At 36.7% G+C, this 18917-nt stretch overlaps 2 protein-coding genes across 6 annotated transcripts in view; one reads left to right on the top strand and one right to left on the bottom strand.

Moving 5' to 3' along the window:
- pho (phoenix) overlaps window positions 1-3428 on the bottom strand; it is a 36399-nt gene extending 32971 nt beyond the window's left edge. For 2 of the 4 annotated variants that reach the window (XM_051893735.1, XM_051893736.1), the window contains exon 1: window positions 2649-3427. In XM_051893735.1, the coding sequence (XP_051749695.1) occupies window positions 2649-2881 (233 nt within the window). In that variant the 5' untranslated portion in view covers window positions 2882-3427. Of the gene's footprint in view, window positions 1-2648 lie in introns of all 4 variants that reach the window. The other 2 variants (XM_051893738.1, XM_051893741.1) reach the window with 2 other exon arrangements.
- Window positions 3429-4958: 1530 nt separating this feature from the next.
- c5h11orf54 (chromosome 5 C11orf54 homolog) overlaps window positions 4959-18917 on the top strand; it is a 33596-nt gene continuing 19637 nt past the window's right edge. The window contains exon 1 of one of the 2 annotated variants that reach the window (XM_051893822.1): window positions 4959-5216. In XM_051893822.1, the coding sequence (XP_051749782.1) occupies window positions 5033-5216 (184 nt within the window). In that variant the 5' untranslated portion in view covers window positions 4959-5032. The remainder of the gene's footprint in view (window positions 5217-18917) is intronic. The other variant, XM_051893823.1, reaches the window with a different exon arrangement.

Raw genomic sequence — 18917 nt, 5'->3', positions numbered from 1 at the left:
GTTTTTCTGTCTTGTCTGTTTCTCATTATTATTATCTGTTATTCTGTGTATTTTGTTTTGAGTAGTAATTTAAAAAAAACAAACGGACGGCATCCGACATCCGCATGACTTTTCGTGTGAGTTTCTCGGCGCGCTTACGTCACGCCTCAAGTTACGTCAAGCATGAACTCTCAACCCTCTCATGCACGCACGTCGCACAGGTGACAGTTGGTCGGAAGCATTAGTCTACATTTAAAATGTATGGTATTTTTCTTACAAACACTTCACTTCAGAAGACATTGATTCATCCATTGGGGTTATATGGATTACTGTAGATATTACTGTGTGTGCTGTTTGATGCTTCGACTTTCAGGAACACATAATCTTGCATTATAAAGCATTATAAAGCATTCCCAGAGATTATTTATTTTTCTAAAAAACTTTGTGTTCATCTGAAGAAGGAAAGTCATATACATCTTGGATGGCATGAGGGTAAAAGAGGACATTTCTGGGTGTACTGTATTTTCTTATAATACATACAGAATTTAAAGAAAGAAAAAGAAGAGGAGGAACAGGAGGAGGAGGAAGCCAAGCAAGAGAAACGAATAAGAAGTGTTGTAAATCTGTTTTGAAATAAGTTGTTTTTCAAATAAAGGTTTCCAAGTGATATCAGATTGTGTGTATACATGTTTTTATTGTACTTACCCTGTAACTACATGAAACAAGAGGGTAACAAGCTCCGCTTTAATTTACAGCCCATAATGTCATGCTTACCCTGTAACTACATAAAACAAGAGTATATTTCCCCAGTATTAAAAAAAATGCAATACTGTAGTTTTACTTGCCTTGAACTCAATCAGTGCACTTTTGCAATAAAAAATACTGTGTAAATGCACTGATATGTAGCCTACCCCATAAGTTTTAAAAAAGCCTTTATATATTTGAACACTATTATTACAAAAAGGTGTGCAGTGTATGTTCTCGCTAAATTGCTCCCAAACGTAAGATTGTTGTCTATCATAATAGTATAAGTACCCCTTAGTTCTAAAATACTTACAGTATAAATAATTTGTTATTTTCCTGGTTGTTACCACTTTATTCCCCAGACTTTACATATTGTTCCCCTATACTTACACATACTTACTTTATAGGTACACTATAATTACTCGAAGTTACGCTGTAAATACGTTGTAATTACGCAGTACTTTCCGGGCAGATCCCAAAACATTTTATTGGAGGCATTAATATTTTGGACAATAAATGTAACAATTTTCACTTCATTAGAAAGTGTCTCACTCAAAGTCATAGTCGTTACCCAAAAGCACTTGCCTCAATTGATAAAATATGGTCAAAGAGTAGTAAGTTTTTACTGCCCAATAAAATAAAAGAAGTTAATTTCAAAATATTGCATAGATATTATCCTTGCAATGCTTTTCTTAATAAATTCAAAGACATCTCACCACTAGAGTTGTCAAAAGTACCGACTTCGGTACTGAAATTTTAAAAATGTGATGCTTTGAGCGCTGTTGAGTGGATTCGTAAACACCTTTTGATTGGCCATTGTGTTCACGGCTCATCGGATATGTCCGTGATTGGCTTCAATGATCAATGCTTCAAAAACGTTGTAAATAGTCAACGAAATAGTTCAAACGCTCCCGCTTTCAAATTCAAACACTTCCGTGTGTTGATCATTGTAGCCAATCACAGACATATCCGATGAGCCGTGAACACAATAGCCAATCAGAGGTGTTAATGAATCCGCTCAACAGCGCTCAAAGCATCACATTTTTAAAATTTTCAGTATCGACTGGTACCGAAGTTGGTACTTTTGACAACTCTACTCACCACAATGCTCTTTTTGCAACACTGAACCTGAAACTCTCTAATCCTCTTCTTGGACTGTTATACTGCTTCTACTACATTTGATAACACATTAAACACATTAAAAGTAAATAATTCTCTTTAGGAAGTTCCATTTACATAAAGCTAAGTCTATTAAGCCCTCTTTTGAGTTTTTTTTTTTTTTTGTAAAGACTTAATACTATGACTCATTGAATGTAATTACAAGAAATAAGAAATGTATAAAAACATCTCTTATTCTGAAAAAAGTTAATTGCAGAATAATGCTTTACCTTGTATGAAACAAGAAAAATTATGAAAATGGATCAATACCAAAAAATTGTCTTTTAAAAATGTGTATGAAAGATTTGTTATGTGTATCCCCCCATGTCTGTTGGTTTAATGTTTTTTGTATGTTTACTGAAATGTAATTTAAAATAAAATCCTGGATCAGGTAGTCCAAGCTGGTGTGATTGAGTGGATTATTGGACTAATTTGCATGTTAAAGGGATAGTTCACCCAAAAATGAAAATTCTATCATTTACTCACCCTCAAATTGTTCCAAACCTTTATGAGTTTTCATTTTTGGGTGAACTATCCCTTTAACGGCTCTGCTTATACTAAATGAAGCAAGTTACATTCAAACTGTTTTAAGGCATGAAGAAATTATTTTCACAGTAAAAAAAAAAAAAAAAAAAAAATTAAATGTCATTTTGATTATCAAAGATGAGCTTTAAGGGATAAAAAAATTATTGACTGCAGGGGGGATTTAAAAGACGATTAAAAGCAACACAGCCGTCTAGTTTCGATTTCCATTCTTTTTTTTTTACCTGTCCGAAGAAGATTTGTGGACTGAAGCATCTCTTCTCCTCTCCAAGGTGCTGGTGAACTGCTCAAAGCATGCATTGATAGAACTCACAACATCAGGCGGAGGAGTTTCGAGGAACAGCTCCGAGTGCGGGTCCAAGTCGATCAGATCACTAACGTGCGAAACAACCGGTGCGATCTGCTGCGTGTTTGGCGACTCAATTTCCGTCCTGTCGTCTTCGCTTCTTCGAGCCATGGATATTTAATCTAATACTATTTGACATGAGAATTGTCATGTGTTCGTAGACTTGCGTGATGTCGATTAACACCGATTTGTGCACCTCTGACGGGCGCTTATGAGGCACGGGTTGTTTCTGCAACAGATTAAGCCTGAACACAAAAGTACTGGTGAAAAAAGAAACTTAATCATGTATCAGAAAACGTTTGCCTCTACGCCAAACATATCCACGTGTTGCACGATTCTGTTTTCATAAGGCGGGTGTCATTTTCATTTTCTTCTTCTTCTTCTTCTTCTTCTTCTTCTTCTTCTTCTTCTTTGGGTTTTTATGGCAGCTGGCATCCAATTTGTTGCATTACTGCCACCTACTGTATTAAATTCCCTTTACACTATGGCTATGTCCGAAATCGAAATATTTAAAAATAATAATTTATATATCATAGAGTTTGTGGTGGGGTAAATTAAACGCGATATGCGGTGACGGCACAATTGTGTTGCATTGTGGGTTATGGAGCTGCCTGAAGTGTACATATGAACGATAGCTGTGTCCCAATTCAGGGGCTGCGCCCCAATTCAGGGGCTGCGCACTTTGGAGTGCATGAAAGGGGTGGTGCTTTGGAGTGGAGGGTTGCCAGGTCTGCGCAACAAAACCATCCCAAAAGTAGCGTAATCGCAGCACAAGTGTAAAAGTATCCCAATCCCAGACGTGGCAACAATGAGCCGAGCGTCGTTACATGGCTAGCGGCTGTGTGACAGACAGCTGACAGTTGACGTTTGTGTGTGCATTTTAAAGTTTTATGACTTTCTATTGGGTTTTGACATGCTTCACTGCCGGCGACGACGGGACACTGGACCAAAATATGTATGGTTAAACTACGTAATATTAGTTTTATATTCACATGATAAGCAGCCCCTCGCCTCACAGGCACAGCCTACTGTGTACAAAAAAGCACTCACACAATTTAAAAAATTCTGTTGTGTACGGAGGACAAAATTCCCAGCTCTGGATATTTTTTTTACACAAATGCATCGCTTTGCCTCAGAAGCCTAACCACCCGGAGCCGTGGTTATCTTTTATGATGGATGGTTGCACTTTTTTGGGCTTCAAAATCTCATCCTTTTTTTTTTTTACTGCCATTATAAAGCTTAGGAGAGCCAGGACATTATTTAGTATAACTCCGATCGTATTCGTCTGAAAGAAGAAAGTCATATACACATTGGATGGCTTGAGGGTGAGTAAATCATGGGGTAATATTCATTTTTGGGTGAACTATCCCTTTAAGAGCTGTTGCACGAGCTCTGATGACGACACAGCTGTTTCACGATTGGGGGATTCACCGCATGACAACGATCACGTGTGTTTCGTGTTTATTTTTCTAACACCTTCAGTTCCACTAATGCTCACAAATCTGTATTTTTATAACAGTTAAAGCTCTTTTCATGTAGTCGCGATGTTATATTGTGTCATGTGTTTCAAAGTAAAACTGATAAAAAAAACGTAGACCCCGCTCCATTAGTATTTAAATAGCATAGGCTTATGTTGAACTTTATTTTTGTACAAGCAGACGCTGTATTAAGCAGTACATAAAGTATTGAATGAAAATGTCTCTGACACATCTGTGTATTTGACAAATATTGCATTTATTTCACTTCAGCTGTGATAAAGTATACAAACACAGCTCGAGCGTCTCTTCGGAAAGCAGAAAGTGTCCGACGTCACGTCTCCGTTTTCAGCTTCTAGGTATTTTTGTTCAAAATAAAGTTGGTGCTGTGAAGAATAGGGGAGGGAATAGAAAAAAAGAAATAGCCATGACCAGATTAATGATAGGTCACAGTAATTTGTATGGCACACTATACATTATAAGGAAGCACCCAACTGGTTTTTGTGGCTATTGTTACGTTTCAGAAACTATAGGGCATGTGCTTATGAGTTACAGACAATATGAAAACACAGAAGAAAAAGATGATGGAAGAGTTAGGAAAAGTTGGTCTAATAGAGACAGGAATGAAGGAAATACTGGAAAGTGGAAAGAATGAAAAAGGCAGAAGAAGTATTTGCAGTTTTTTTTTTTTTTTTTTTAACAAGGACTGGACTAATGAGGAGAATATGATGTAATAGACATTACAAGAAAATAAACCCGGAAGATGGCAGTAGTGCAACGCTAGTGGATGCAAGCTGCCGTTAAACCCCAAAGAAAAAGAAGAAGAAGAAGCAACTCTCGCCGCAGCCGATGTCGAACACACTTTATGAGTCTGTCTGACAGATTATTACATACACCGAGACGGATGGCAAACTCCAGCAAGACCGAAAAGTTCCAGCTGCATGTTCCGAATCTCGAGGAATTATGTCAGGGTAATAATCGCATTTTATTTTAATGTGTGCATTTATATGGGTATTATAGGCTAACTGTTTCTTTCATTGTGCTTCAGTAAAACCAAATGACACGAGTCCAAAGTTCAACATGACTATTTTGATCTTTACGAACATTTAAAGCAGACTAGCGAAATGTAATGCACAATAGTAAAAAGAATCCTAAAAGATGTATATAGTATTGTGTATAACAGACCATCATATTTGATAGTATTTGAAATAAATTAAGGGCCTCAAACAATAATTCTCTAAAAACGAATTCCTACTTAAATAAAAGGCAGAAGAATTGAAAAATCAATGGTTAACATTTATTTTTAAAGTCGGCATGAAACGTAAATTGCGATAGTCTTTTCTTTCCAATAAGGGTTATGCGCAACAAATATTCTATAAAACGGGTTGCATCGCTTCAGGTTCAGGTCTGTTCTGTGTGTTTCATTAAATTGTTTGGTAACACTTTATTTTAGGGTATTTTAACTAGTTGCTTATTAGCATGCATATTACTAGAATATTAGCTGCTTATTAGTAATTAATAAGAACATATTAATGCCTTATTCTGCATGACCTTATTCTACATTCTTAATCCTACCCAATACCTAAACTTAACAACTAACTTACTAACTATTAATAAGCAGTAAATTAGGAGTTTATTGAGGGAAAAGTCGTAGTTAATAGTGAATACATGTTCCCTATACTAAAGTGTTACGAGTTGTTATTACTTTTTTAACATTCGGATCCCAGATAGTAAGCACCACTGAAACATACTAAATCAATGTTAATGCGTCAACGTTAACTGCATTGAATCAACACCACTTTTGCACCAGCAATTAATGTTGAAATTTCATTTTAAAAAAAGAAAAAAACAACGGTAATGACATTTAATCAATGTTGGTTCAACATCATGTTTGCACTCTCAGAAAATGAAACACAAGCAGGGCCAAGCCTTTATGGGGCCCTAAACAGAATTTGATTTGGGGGCCCTCTGTGCCGCTAATTAGATTGACTATTGTCAATGCATAATTATTTTACAATTTTATTAGTTGTAGCTGTGTTGCTTACATCATACTAATGTCTGCCTGGCATGTTTTTACCCTTCTGTGATGTTTTATTGTAACAGAGTAGCAAACCCACAAGAGTGGTCAGGTGTTAATTTGCACAAATATTCAAATACTAGAGTACTGAGTGGCATACTTAATGTGGTGTACTGAAAAATAGCTAAATAAACCAGCAAATAACGTATTTACTGTAAACAAGTTAACCACTTTAATTGCTTTTGGTTAAAAGAAATTAGCAAAATGCAAAATTGCAGAATTGCACAATTAACTACAAATAAAATCTTAAGATAAACAGTGTCTTCTTATATAAAATAAATGTAAATGTATAAAACGGACAATATTAAATTAAATATTTAAATAATGTCATAAAATGAACAGATCAGATGGACCTGTAAAAAGATAACAATAATAAATGTATTAACATTAAAGGGATAGTTCACCCAAAAATCTAATTTCTTTAATCATTTACTCACTCTCAAGCTTAAACTTGAATGAGTTTCTTTCTTCTGTTGAACATAAAGGTTATTTTGAAGAATGTTGGTAACCAAACAGTTGCTGGTCCCCAGTGACTTCCATATATTTTTCCTTTTAGAAAGTCAGTGGGGCCCATCAACTGTTTGGTTACCCACATTCTTCAAAATATCTTCTTTTGTGTTCAGCACAAGAAATAAATTAATACAGTTTTTGAACAACACAAGAGTGAGTAAATAATGACAGAATTTTCATTTTTGGGTGAACTATCACTTTAAGGACAAAGGGCAGCATATTTACTATTAGGCTGCTGTCACGTTAAGACCTGCACGCATCTAACATACAGACTCGTATCCGATTTTCTCTCAACTTATTACTTTCACTTTAGACATAACCAACTGTGTTTATTTAAACCTTGTGTGTATTTGAGAGTATTAGCACAATTAGACGTGAAAGATGAAGTCCGGTAATCAAGTGCTGTTTGACAGGCTTTTAGTGTGCACGTGCTTCGGGTGTACGCGCTCAGAAAAAGCGCATGTCAGAACAACACACAGATGAAATGTTTAACCTGCAAGGCTTTAAAGCACATGCAAATAATGAACTTCTGTCATTGCGAATAAGTGCAGTGTCCCATGAGTGTAACTCTACCACTGCGTTAACATGTGATGCGAATGTACGTTGAGTTGTGCAGTATAGGGGTTATGCGCAATCTAACTTCCGTATTCTGTAAAATAGATCAGATTGCTAACGGTTTAGGTCTTTTGTATGTGCTTCATGAAAAAATTAGCTGTTTTATTCAAGATAACTTAAAAGGAGTGAGCAAAGATGAGCATAACTTATGCCCCCCGCATATGCAGATTGATATTTAAAAGCTTTTTTAATTTTTCTTCTTTACACTAACGTTTAGATATTTAATAGAATAAAACACCTATAACATAAGTCCATAGATATGCCGTCAGTTCATACTGCTGTTAACACTTTCTCTGGCAAGCGGATGCAATGAGACCAGTTTTCCGGTTTGGTTATGTGACGATCGGTATCAGGCCAATACCAAGCTCATGTACTTGTACTCGTACCCACGATACCAAAGATCGATACCTCACGTGACGTAACTGACAGAATTTTCCGTGCACAGAGACACCGGCGGCAGCAGCAGAAACAATATAAGCCTCAGGGGTGTGGAAATACTTCAAAATTAATGATGACAACACACACATTGCGAACTGCATGCTTTCAATCACAATTCGTTATCGATTAGTGAAGGCGGGATAGACGGAATCGCGCTGAATGACACAGACCAGAAGCGCTCCCTCTCGCGCGCTCTCTCTCTCTTATGGGAAGCCAAACGCACCAAATGTAGGACGAGACAGCGCGGTTTTACAGAGCTCGCGCAGCGCCGACATGTCATCTGCGCGGTTCAATGGACCGAGCCGCGCGACCGACTCGTAAGCGCAGCGCGGACGTGCTTGCTTGCGCCACCGAACGGACAGCGCGGCGCGAACTAATCTCACCAGCGGGTCTGGTGAGCTACTGTAGGCCTAGTATACTATAGTTTTTACTACAGTAAACTGTAGTGTATATTATAGTATAATATACCCTATTGTAGAAAACTGTACAGTATTGGGTAAAGTAATTTGTTTATATTACTAGTTGTTCTGTTAGGTTTCAGCAACTATAGAATTACCACAACAAATGAATTCAAGTACTTTACTATAGTATGGTTCAAAAACACTTGTAGTTACAATAAATTTCTATAGTATTTTTTTCACCTGGGTATAGGCCTACACCATGCATATACACACACTTCCGTTCTAGTTTAAATTTTTTAAAATGTTTTTAAAAGAAGTCTCTTCTGCTCACCGAGGCTGCATTTATTTGATCAAAAATACAGAAAAAAACAGTAATAATGTGAAATATTTTTTCATTTTAAAATAGGCCTGTTTTCTATTTGAGTAGCCTATATTTTAAAATATTAATTGTGATCAAAGCTCAATTTTCAGCATCATTACTCCAGTCACATGATCCTTCAGAAATCATTATAATATGATGATTTGCTGCTCAAGAAATATTAATTTTGAAAACAGATGTGTGCAATTTTTTTCAGGATACTTTTTTGATTCTTTGATTCTTTTGATAGAAAGTTCAAAAGAACAGCATTTATCTGAAATATAAAGCTTTTGTAACATTATAAATATCTGCTGTAACTTGATCAATTTAATGCATCCTTGCCGAATAAAAGTATTCTTTAATCCCCCCCCCCCTCCGCTGCACTGTTTTAATTGGTCAGCACCGCGCTGGTGAGATTAGTTTGCGCCGCGCTGTCCGCAAACAAGCACGTCCGCGCTGCGCTGACGAGTCGGTCGCGCGGCTCGGTCCATTGAACCGCGCAGATGACATGTCAGCTAACTTGTGGAGTATCTCACGTAAATACAGTCGGTTATGGCTTAAGTGGACGTAAACATTTGGGTGAAAACAGGATATGTGTCACTATCCATGGATTCGGTCTTAAAGGGACCGTAGCCTGTATTTGTCATTAACGTTAAAGGGTTAGTTCACCCAAAAATGAAAATTCTGTCATTAATTACTCACCCTCGTGCCATTTTACACCCGTAAGACCTTCGTTGATCCTCGGAACACAAATTAAGATATTTTTGTTTAAATCCGATGGCTCCGTGAGGCCTACATAGGGAGCAATGACATTTCCTCTCTCAAGATCCATAAAGGTACTAAACACATATTTAAATCAGTTCATATGAGTACAGTGGTTCAAAATTAATATTAAAAAGCAACGAGAATATTTTTGGTGCGCCAAAAAACCCCAAAATAACGACTTATTTAGTGATGGCTGATTTCAAAACACTGCTTCAGGAAGATTCGGAGCGTTATGAATCAGCGTATCGAATCATGATTCGGATCATGTGTCAAACCGCCAAACTGCTGAAATCACGTGACTTTGGCGCTCCGAACTGCGGATTCGACACGCTGATTCATTATGCTCCGAAGCTTCCTGAAGCAGTGTTTTGAAATCGGCCATCACTAAATAATTCGTTATTTTGTTTTTTTTGGCTCACCAAAAATATTCTGGTTGCTTTATAATATTAATATTGAACCACTGTACTCATATGAACTGATTTAAATATGTTTTTAGCACCTTTATGGATCTTGAGAGAGGAAATGTCATTGCTGCCTATGTAGGCCTCATGGAGCCATCGGATTTAAACAAAAATATCTCAATTTGCGTTCCGAAGATGAACGAAGGTCTTACGGGTGTGATACGGCATGATGGTAAGTAATAAATGACAGAATTTTCATTTTTGGGTGAACTAACTCTTTAATAAAACAACAAAATATGTTAAATAAATGTATACATGGTAAATAAACCTACCATATCTGAAAAACAAGTTTATTTAATTTGTATCTCTATAGTATTTGTTGTATTGTTTGTAATTTGTTTGTAAATTTATTTTTATATAACAACAAAATATATATTGGTAATTATGTCCTTTGAAGGTTATTGGACACTGTGAAATTTTTGTTCTTTAAGTTTGTGACAAGAACATAAAAATTATTACTTTTTTCATTAGAGTAATAATAAAGAAGCTGTCCTACATTCATTGGTCTCACTGTGTTGTGCTTGGAAAACTGCAACATCACCAAAAAAAAAAAAAAAAAGAGAGAGAGAGAGAGAGAGAGAGAAATTAATAAATGTATAGGCATCAGTATCGGCGAGTACTAGAAAAAAAGTATCGGTACTCGTACTCGGTCCTCGGATTTGAAAGCAAAAGTAAAATAGCATGCCCACACGGGCATTCATAACGGTACGGTGCGGAGCAGATCGAGTGTTTTCAATTAATTCCTATAGAAGTTGAGCTTCCATAGGAATTAACTGAAAACGCTCGCTCTGTGCCAGTAGACAAGCACCATTATAAATGCGCATGCGGCTGTGTGCATTTATTTTCACTTTCAAATTGGCGCCAGTTCGAGAGCGGCAATCACTTGAATGGTGGGTTCATTATTATTCTTAATGAAAAACACAACAACAACGCTGAATTGAGCAGACACGTTTAGTTTTTAATTTCGACTACCTCTGGAAGTGGTCAAAAGTAGACAAACTCAAAACGTTTTAGACCCTGTTTACACCTGTATTTAGCATCGTCCACTTGTGATCTGATCGACCAAAATGCATCTTAATACCAGGTGTAAATAGGGCCTAAAACGTTTCCTGTCAGATGTTATAGACCTATAGAAAACGTCTTTAAAATGTTTATGATTTAGCATACATATGAATGTATGTAAAACTGCTTTTTAAAAGATTTTAATCAGATTTGTACACAACAGATTTTTTCCAGATGAAGCGCTCTTTAAAAGCCTTCTTGGAGACGTATGTGTGCTATCTGACATCAGTGTTCCTGAGCCTAAAGCTGCGTTCATGCCATGTCCTAATTACAGTAGTTATGAAATGACAACATGTGACGTTCTAAGCAGTTCATACTCTGAATCCTTAGGATGTGAGGGAAGGATGCAAGGAAAGAAAATGAGGACAGAACTTTTGGCAATATAGTGTATTTTGGCCGATAAATCTTAATCCAAATTTGTATATAATATTTGAGAGCCTGATTACAAAAACAAAAGGCTCACCATTAAAAGCCATGTCCCAAGCTCTTCAACATCAAGAAGAAACATATACAGTAGGCCTATAGTTAGTGCTGGGCAGTATACCGGTTGATATGATATACTGGTTTCAATTTCGAGACCGATATGCATTTTTCAAAAACTGCCATACTGGCGCGTAGCTGAAACAGCTGTTATATCTATTCAATGGCCATGAAGCACTACGTAGAGTGTATAGAGAGCGGACTTCTATTAACTGCATACCCTTCTTACAATGTTTATATAATATATTCCCTGTACTCCTGACAGTAAAATATGGCAACATAAAGGTCCAGTAAAAAAAAAAAAATAAAAAATAAAAAAACGTGACATACCATGAAACCGCCAGAATCTTAAAAAAAAACCGTGATACAGATTTTTGGTCAAACCGCCCAGCATTACCTATAGTTTAAACAAGTGCAAGATTCCATAACTTTTAAAATTAATTTTACTCTTCTATGTCCTAAGCCCTATGTGGGGAAAAAAAGTATACTTCCATAATGTACTTAAAGTGCACTATTTTCGTGCACTAATTTTGTACTTAATATACTAAAATTCTTCTTTAGTTCTACTAGTAATACTTCTTTATTATTATTTTATTATCATTTAGTACTTCTTAAGATGATCTTAAGAAAATCTAAGTGTACTCAACTGTGCTATTTTGAGACACCATGAATATGGACTAAAATTTGCTTTTAACATACTATCTTTGTATTAAAGGGATAGTTCACCCAAAAATGAAAATTTGATGTTTGCCTGCTTACCCCCAGGGCATCCAAGATGTAAGTGACTTTGTTTCTTCAGTAGAACACGAATGATGATTTTTAACTCCAACCGTTGCGGTCTGTCAGTCATATAATGCATTTAAACGGTAACATCATCTATGAGAATAAAAAAAAACATGCACAAACAAATCCAAATTAAACCCTGCGGCTCGTGACGACACATTGATGTCCTAAGACACGAAACGATCGGTTTGTGCGAGAAACCGAACAGCAGGCGCATTTTCAGAGCGCGTTCAGACCTCACCAACCGGATGCGCAAGGCAGTTGGACATAGTGGTGTATTAGAGGTAAAAAATTATATAAATACTGTTCAGTTTCTCGCACAAACCGATCGTTTTGTGTCTTAGGGCATCAATGTGTCGTCACGAGTCGCAGGGTTTAATTTGGATTTGTTTGTGCATGTTTTTTTATTCTCATAGATGGTGTTACCGTTTCAATGCGTTATATGACTGACAGACCGCAATGGTTGGAGTTAAAAATCATCATTTGTGTTCTACTGAAGAAATAAAGTCACCTACATCTTGGATGCCCTGGGAGTAAGCAGATAAACATCAAATTTTCATTTTTGGGTGAACTATCCCTTTAAACAATGTATTTAGTTACCACTTGTAGTACACTTGAACCCATATTTCAGGTCCAAATGTACTACAAGTGGTAACTAAATACATATTTTTTAATACAGCAATAAAAGCACTTTGCTAGCGGGTTAATGAACTCAACGAAACACATCCTTTATGAGATTAATCAGACATTATGCAACATAAACATAATATTACAACTTATATCTGAACAAAATGATGCAGTGAACTTGAACTAAGTTATGTAGTCACTAATCAGAATGTGTAACTCCTGTTGTGGATGCGCTCTTCCAACAACACACTGTACAGTAACTAAACCCAAAGAATTCAAAACGTTTTATTGCAATACTGTTCTAATTATAATGTAATGTATTTGACAGTCCCAATCATAGTTATTAATGTTGTGCATTGCTGTTTGAGCTGCATGTGCTGAAGCTAAAGATGATCACCGGTATCTGAAGCGCTATATAAGATAAATCAGATATATATACACAAAATAAACATAATATTACAACTTACAATTGCACAAAACAAAAGGCTGTGAATGCACAAGAGAGCTTGACTGCTAGTCATGAAGGTGTATCTCTGTTGTGGATGTGCATATCCTGCAACAACGCGCTAAAACATGGGCACACAAAGAATTCAAAACATTCTTTTACAGTAGTGTTCTCATTAAAATTTTATGTAGTCTATATGACAGATTTGCACTGCACTTTTCACTTAACTGTATATTTTCCTTTTCAAAGTGATTCCAATCATATTTTAAGCAATTTAAAACCATCGAACAGCGCATCTGAAGTGTCTCAGCTAAAGGATATAATCCATTTTTATTGACTTTAATATATTGGCTATATCAGCCAATACCAATATGGTGGCCGATATATCGTGCATCCCTAATTTAAACTGCAAAGGTAAAACATAAATTAAAATTATTGTGACAGATGTGAAGGGGAGGAGAATTTATATGTGCATCAAGTTCTTCGACAAGAAAGACTTCCACATAAGATACACCTGTGCATTCTCACACAAAGCTCCTCTGGAAGCCTTCTCACTCCTTTCCTCGCCTCCTCCCGGTGCAGTTAGAGAATAAAGATATCCTTCAAAATGGCTAAATTTGCACAGGCTGCAACCAGCGACCAGGTGAATTATAACATTAAAATGTTTGATTTGAAGTAAAAAAGTATCTGAAAATCAGACAAAAATACAAAGGTACAAGACTATGTACTTAAAGCTGCAGTCCGTAACTTTTTTTTGGTTAAAAATGATCCAAAATCAATTTTTGAGCAAGTACATAACCAGCCAGTGTTCAAAATTATCTCCTTACCTTAGCCCGATTCACAACGGTAAGCTTGTAATAATGTTTTCTAATTCGGGTGGTACTGGTGGGTTTCCGCAGGAAATTTGAGCATGCAGCCGTTCGTCTTTGCGTCATTACATCACGTCTGGTTACATAAAGAAGGAGTCCCAGCTAGTAGGCTATATGGGATGTGGAGGATGCTGCAGGCGGCGGATCATTTATAGCCTTTTCTCATAGCAGCTGCAATAAATAAACTTATAATTTTGATGGTGGATTCTAGTCCAGAATGGTCCAAATGACAATCATCAGTGGCAACTGGAGATTCACTTGTAGTCAAAAGCAAAAGACTTCGGACTGCCGAGTGGCTACAGAAATTGAAATCTACAGGTAACGTAATACACACTAAATACCCATAGTCACGCAATGCTGATGTTGTTAACGTTAACAAGAGAACAAAGTATAACAATAATAATAATTTGCACAGTTTGACGTGATCCAAGCTAAGCGATCGTTAGATTTAATCACCATTGATCAGCTTGTCGATTTGTGGCAACAACAGCACGGGTGTTTATACAACATGTCCAGTAAAACATTTTTTTTTTTTTTTTTTATTGATTTCCAACACATAATATAAAAGTACTGAACAAATATAAACTACAACAAAGAAATAGAAAATGTACAGTATAATATAAATAATAATACAGGTAAAAAAAATAAAATTAAAGCTGCAAGCAGCAATGAAAGGGCCCTCGCACCCGGGCTCACCGCCACCTGTTGGCCTCAGGAAAACAGTGAACAGTGGGCAACATGCATGTAAGCGAGTAAATACAGGAGAATTATGGGAAAGTCATTTCAAAGTGCCAGACTTCCTCTGCCAACAGGTGGCGCTTTGACCGTAACTGAATATTGCCATGTTGATGTCTCCAGGCCAGGACTATTATCGAACATGTGAAGTTTGGAGCAGATTGGACATTGTATGCCTGAATTACAACAATTTCCTTTTTCGTGGCGTTAATCGCATACATTAGCACTCAGCCAAGTGTTGCATGATTTAAAGTTTTTTTAGTATGTTTGGTACTTCTTGGCATATAAAAATTTGTTTCGGGGAGTGAATTACAGTGTAAAGCATGCCATTTCCTGTTGCCAGCAGGTGGCGCTATGACTAACAGAATATTGGCATATAGATGTCTTTAGGCCAGGACTCTTATCACACGTGAAGTTTGGGGCTGATCAGAAACTGTATGCTTGAGTTACAACAACTTCCTGTTTCATGGCGATAATAGCATGCTTTAGCAGTCAGCTAGGTGTTGCTAGCATGATTTAGAATGTTTCTAGCATGTTTAGTACTCAATTGCATATTTTAGTATGTTGCTAATAGTGCATCATATTGTTAAAAACGTCACTTCCTGTTGCCAGTAGGTGGCGCTATTACTATAACTGAATATTGTCATGTAGATGTGTTCAGGGAAGGACTCTTATCAAATGTGTGAAGTTTGGGGTAGATTGGACATTGCATGCCTGAGTTACTGCAACTTCCTCTTTCACTGTATTAATAGCTTGCCTTAGCACTTAGATAAGTGTTTTGCTAACATTTTTCTAGCTTGTTGCTAGCCTGTTTAGAACTTGCTGGCACATTTTAATATGCTGTCAGGAGTCCATAACAGTGTTAAACATGTCACTTCCTGTTGCCAGCAGGTGGCGCTATGACTATAACTGAATATGGGCATGGACATGTGTTCAGGACAGGACTTTTATCAAGTGTGTGAAGTTTGGGGCAGATCGGACATTGTTGCCCTTAGTTACAGCAACTTCCTGTTTCATGGCGAAACATCAAAATTTGTCAGGCCGCCAGGGACACGCCCTTTTACGAAAACTCAAGATCTTCACAATTTAGCGTCGCACAAGCCTTGTGATTATACAAACCAAATTTGAAGATGATCGGATTAAAACTGTAGGAGGAGTTCGTTGAAGTACGAGGCCTGAAAATGGCAAAAACTGCACAAAAATCGCACAGGAAATTCAAAATAGCTGACTTCCTGTTGCGTTTAGGACTTAGTTCCAAGAGACTTTTTTGTAGGTAATGGGACGGTACATGTATGTACCAAATTTCGTACATGTACATCGAACGTAGCCCGAGGCGCACACCGTTGAAATTTTATAGGTGGCTCTATCGAGCCATTTTGCCCCACCCATTTCTAAAACCTATATCAGATGTCAATTTTCGCCAGTCCTAACGCGTGTGCAAAGTTTCGTGAGTTTTCGAGCATGATGCGATAATGTTTGGAAAAGAATAATAATAAATATAGCTGCAAGCAGCGATGACGGGCCAAAGCCCGGAGGCACCGCCACCCCGGTGGCTACAGGGCAACTGTGCACGGCGGGCAATGGGCATTTAAAACAGTTAAACATAAAAGGACTATGTCAAATTCAAACCACATTTACTGCAGCAGCTGATGCTCCTATGATCACAAACCACAACAGCCACATCCATGAGATCGTTTAAATTGAGATGACTTTCATGTCATAGAATGTCATAAGTCAATTTAAAATGAGTGCAGAATATCATCCTAATCTGACATGTCTGTGTTTTTTCTCAGACAACCTCTATAAAAATTCTACATACTGTTATTTGTGCAAACTCCACAGTGCTCTGAGAAATCTAATCCAGCCTTAATGCGAATATCTGTGATTGCTGATGTTGTATAATCCTAACACTTCTCTTCATGTGTTTTTTGACCTCCCTGAGCTGTTGTTTGTGCACCAATCTTATGCACCAAAAGCATGCTTTCATTTAATTTTAATATGTGTGGTATAAGAGGAAAAATAAAATGAAAAAATTAATAAATAGAGCCAAATCACAGAACCTGCAAAGACAATTTTAATGTCAGTCTTGGGTAATAGTAAGGTACATGTCTAGATTTTTCTGCTCACTTATTCAAGTTTATTTTAAACAGCCACTTTTATAATCATGTGAAATTTACTGAAACAGGGGTTTTTAAAAATTTAATTATATCAATAAATAATTAATTTAAAAATTCTAACTGTAATTGTGAAAAATAATAATTATAACTCAAACAACATTTAGAAAACTAGTCCTGTCCGAATAGTGATATAGTGTTATGGTTCAGTTTCAAATGAGTGTGAAGTTCTCATTTGCGGTTCAAAATTTTTATAAGTTCATCAATAAATAAGTAACCAGTAAAAGAGTTAAAGACCACTAATCAAGATTGTAATACACACACAAACAGGGAGGGGAGATATATATATATATATATATATATATACACAGTGACAGACAGAGACCCACACACAGACACCCCCCACACTCACAACACACACACACACACACCCAAGTGAACCTGAGGTAGTATGGGGGAGGAGAGAGAGAGAGAGAGAGAGAGAGAGAGAGACTGAGAAGATCATTTTAAACCAAAAAAAAACATCTAAATTGTGACATAAAGTAGTCTTTGATAAATGTTTAAATATACCTGCACAAACAGTATAAAATAAAAACTAAATCATTCTTCTGTCTATATAAACCATTGATCTAGTGCTTGATTTATCCAACCCTGTTTAAAAATAGGTATATGCTGCCCTCTAGTTGTTTCTGTATGTATGTTATTTATCCATTTTTCAATCAAATATAATTAATGTCTATTTTTAACTTACACATGCTTTTTAAACTGAAAAAAAAAAGTGTTTATTTCAAACATTTGTATTATTCTATATATAAATTAATTGTGTATAGTGTTTTTTGTTATAGAAAATATGAGTCATTCCGTTTTCCTTTTTTGACATTACTTCAATCTATCACCATGGCAACATTGATCGAGATATCCATTATCCATTCTCAATTTAACATCTTCAATATCATAGCACCATGGTAAAAAATGTTTGGTCTGAATCAAATAAACCCCCTAGAAGTAGTAGTTTAAAATTCAGAGCCTATTTATTCAAAAAATCCACATTCAAACAAAAATAGCTGACTTCCTGTTGGTCTGAGGTAATGACTGTAAATTAGAAAGTTGTCCGGCTTAATGAGAGCAACATGTGTGCCGAGTTTGGTGACTGTAGGTTAAACTAACCCACCCACTTTTGTCAAAAGGTGGCGCTATAAAGGCCCTGCTCCCCGCCCATTTCTACGGTTTTGCCCATGTCTACTGTACGACACCGCTGGTGTGTGTGTGTCGAGTTTCATGCAATTTGAAGCATGCTAAGAGTCTCAAAAGCCTCCAAAACGAATATTAAAATTTGATGCGTTGCCATGACAACAGTGTTTAAAATATCAAAAATCCTGTCACAGGTCTACATCTGCTGTGTATTGACATTACACTGATGAAGTTTGAAGCACATCAGGTAAAAATAACAGAGTGATCTCTAAGCATTTTGAAAGTGACACACTTCCTGCTGCCAGTTGGTGGCGCTATAACTTTGACTCACAATAGTCACATCCATGTGATCAGACTCCTACAACCAACACACTAGTGAAGTTTCATAAAAATCAATGTATGCAGACGTTATAACACACTTCCTGATTCCCTTTTCTCGCCATAAATTCGTTGCCTCGCCACGGCCAAACCGTTCGAGATATCAAAAATCTGCTGGCAATTTTTCATCATCAATGTCTTGACTTCATGCTGACCAAGTTTGGTGGTGATCGGATTAATCACCTAGGAGGAGTATATCAAATTCCAGAGCATGCATTTTTCAAACAAACCATAATAGCTGACTTCCTGTTGAGCTGGCGTATAACTTAGAGCACGAAAGTTGTTAGGCCGATGAGGTCTATATGTGTACCGAGTTTCATACTAATATGTGCAAGCGCGTTTGATATATGTACCAAGTTTTCG

The sequence above is a fragment of the Ctenopharyngodon idella genome, chromosome 5, assembly GCF_019924925.1.
Source record: "Ctenopharyngodon idella isolate HZGC_01 chromosome 5, HZGC01, whole genome shotgun sequence".
NCBI lineage: Eukaryota > Metazoa > Chordata > Actinopteri > Cypriniformes > Xenocyprididae > Ctenopharyngodon > Ctenopharyngodon idella.
This window is presented reverse-complemented; position numbering and strand designations above follow the sequence as displayed.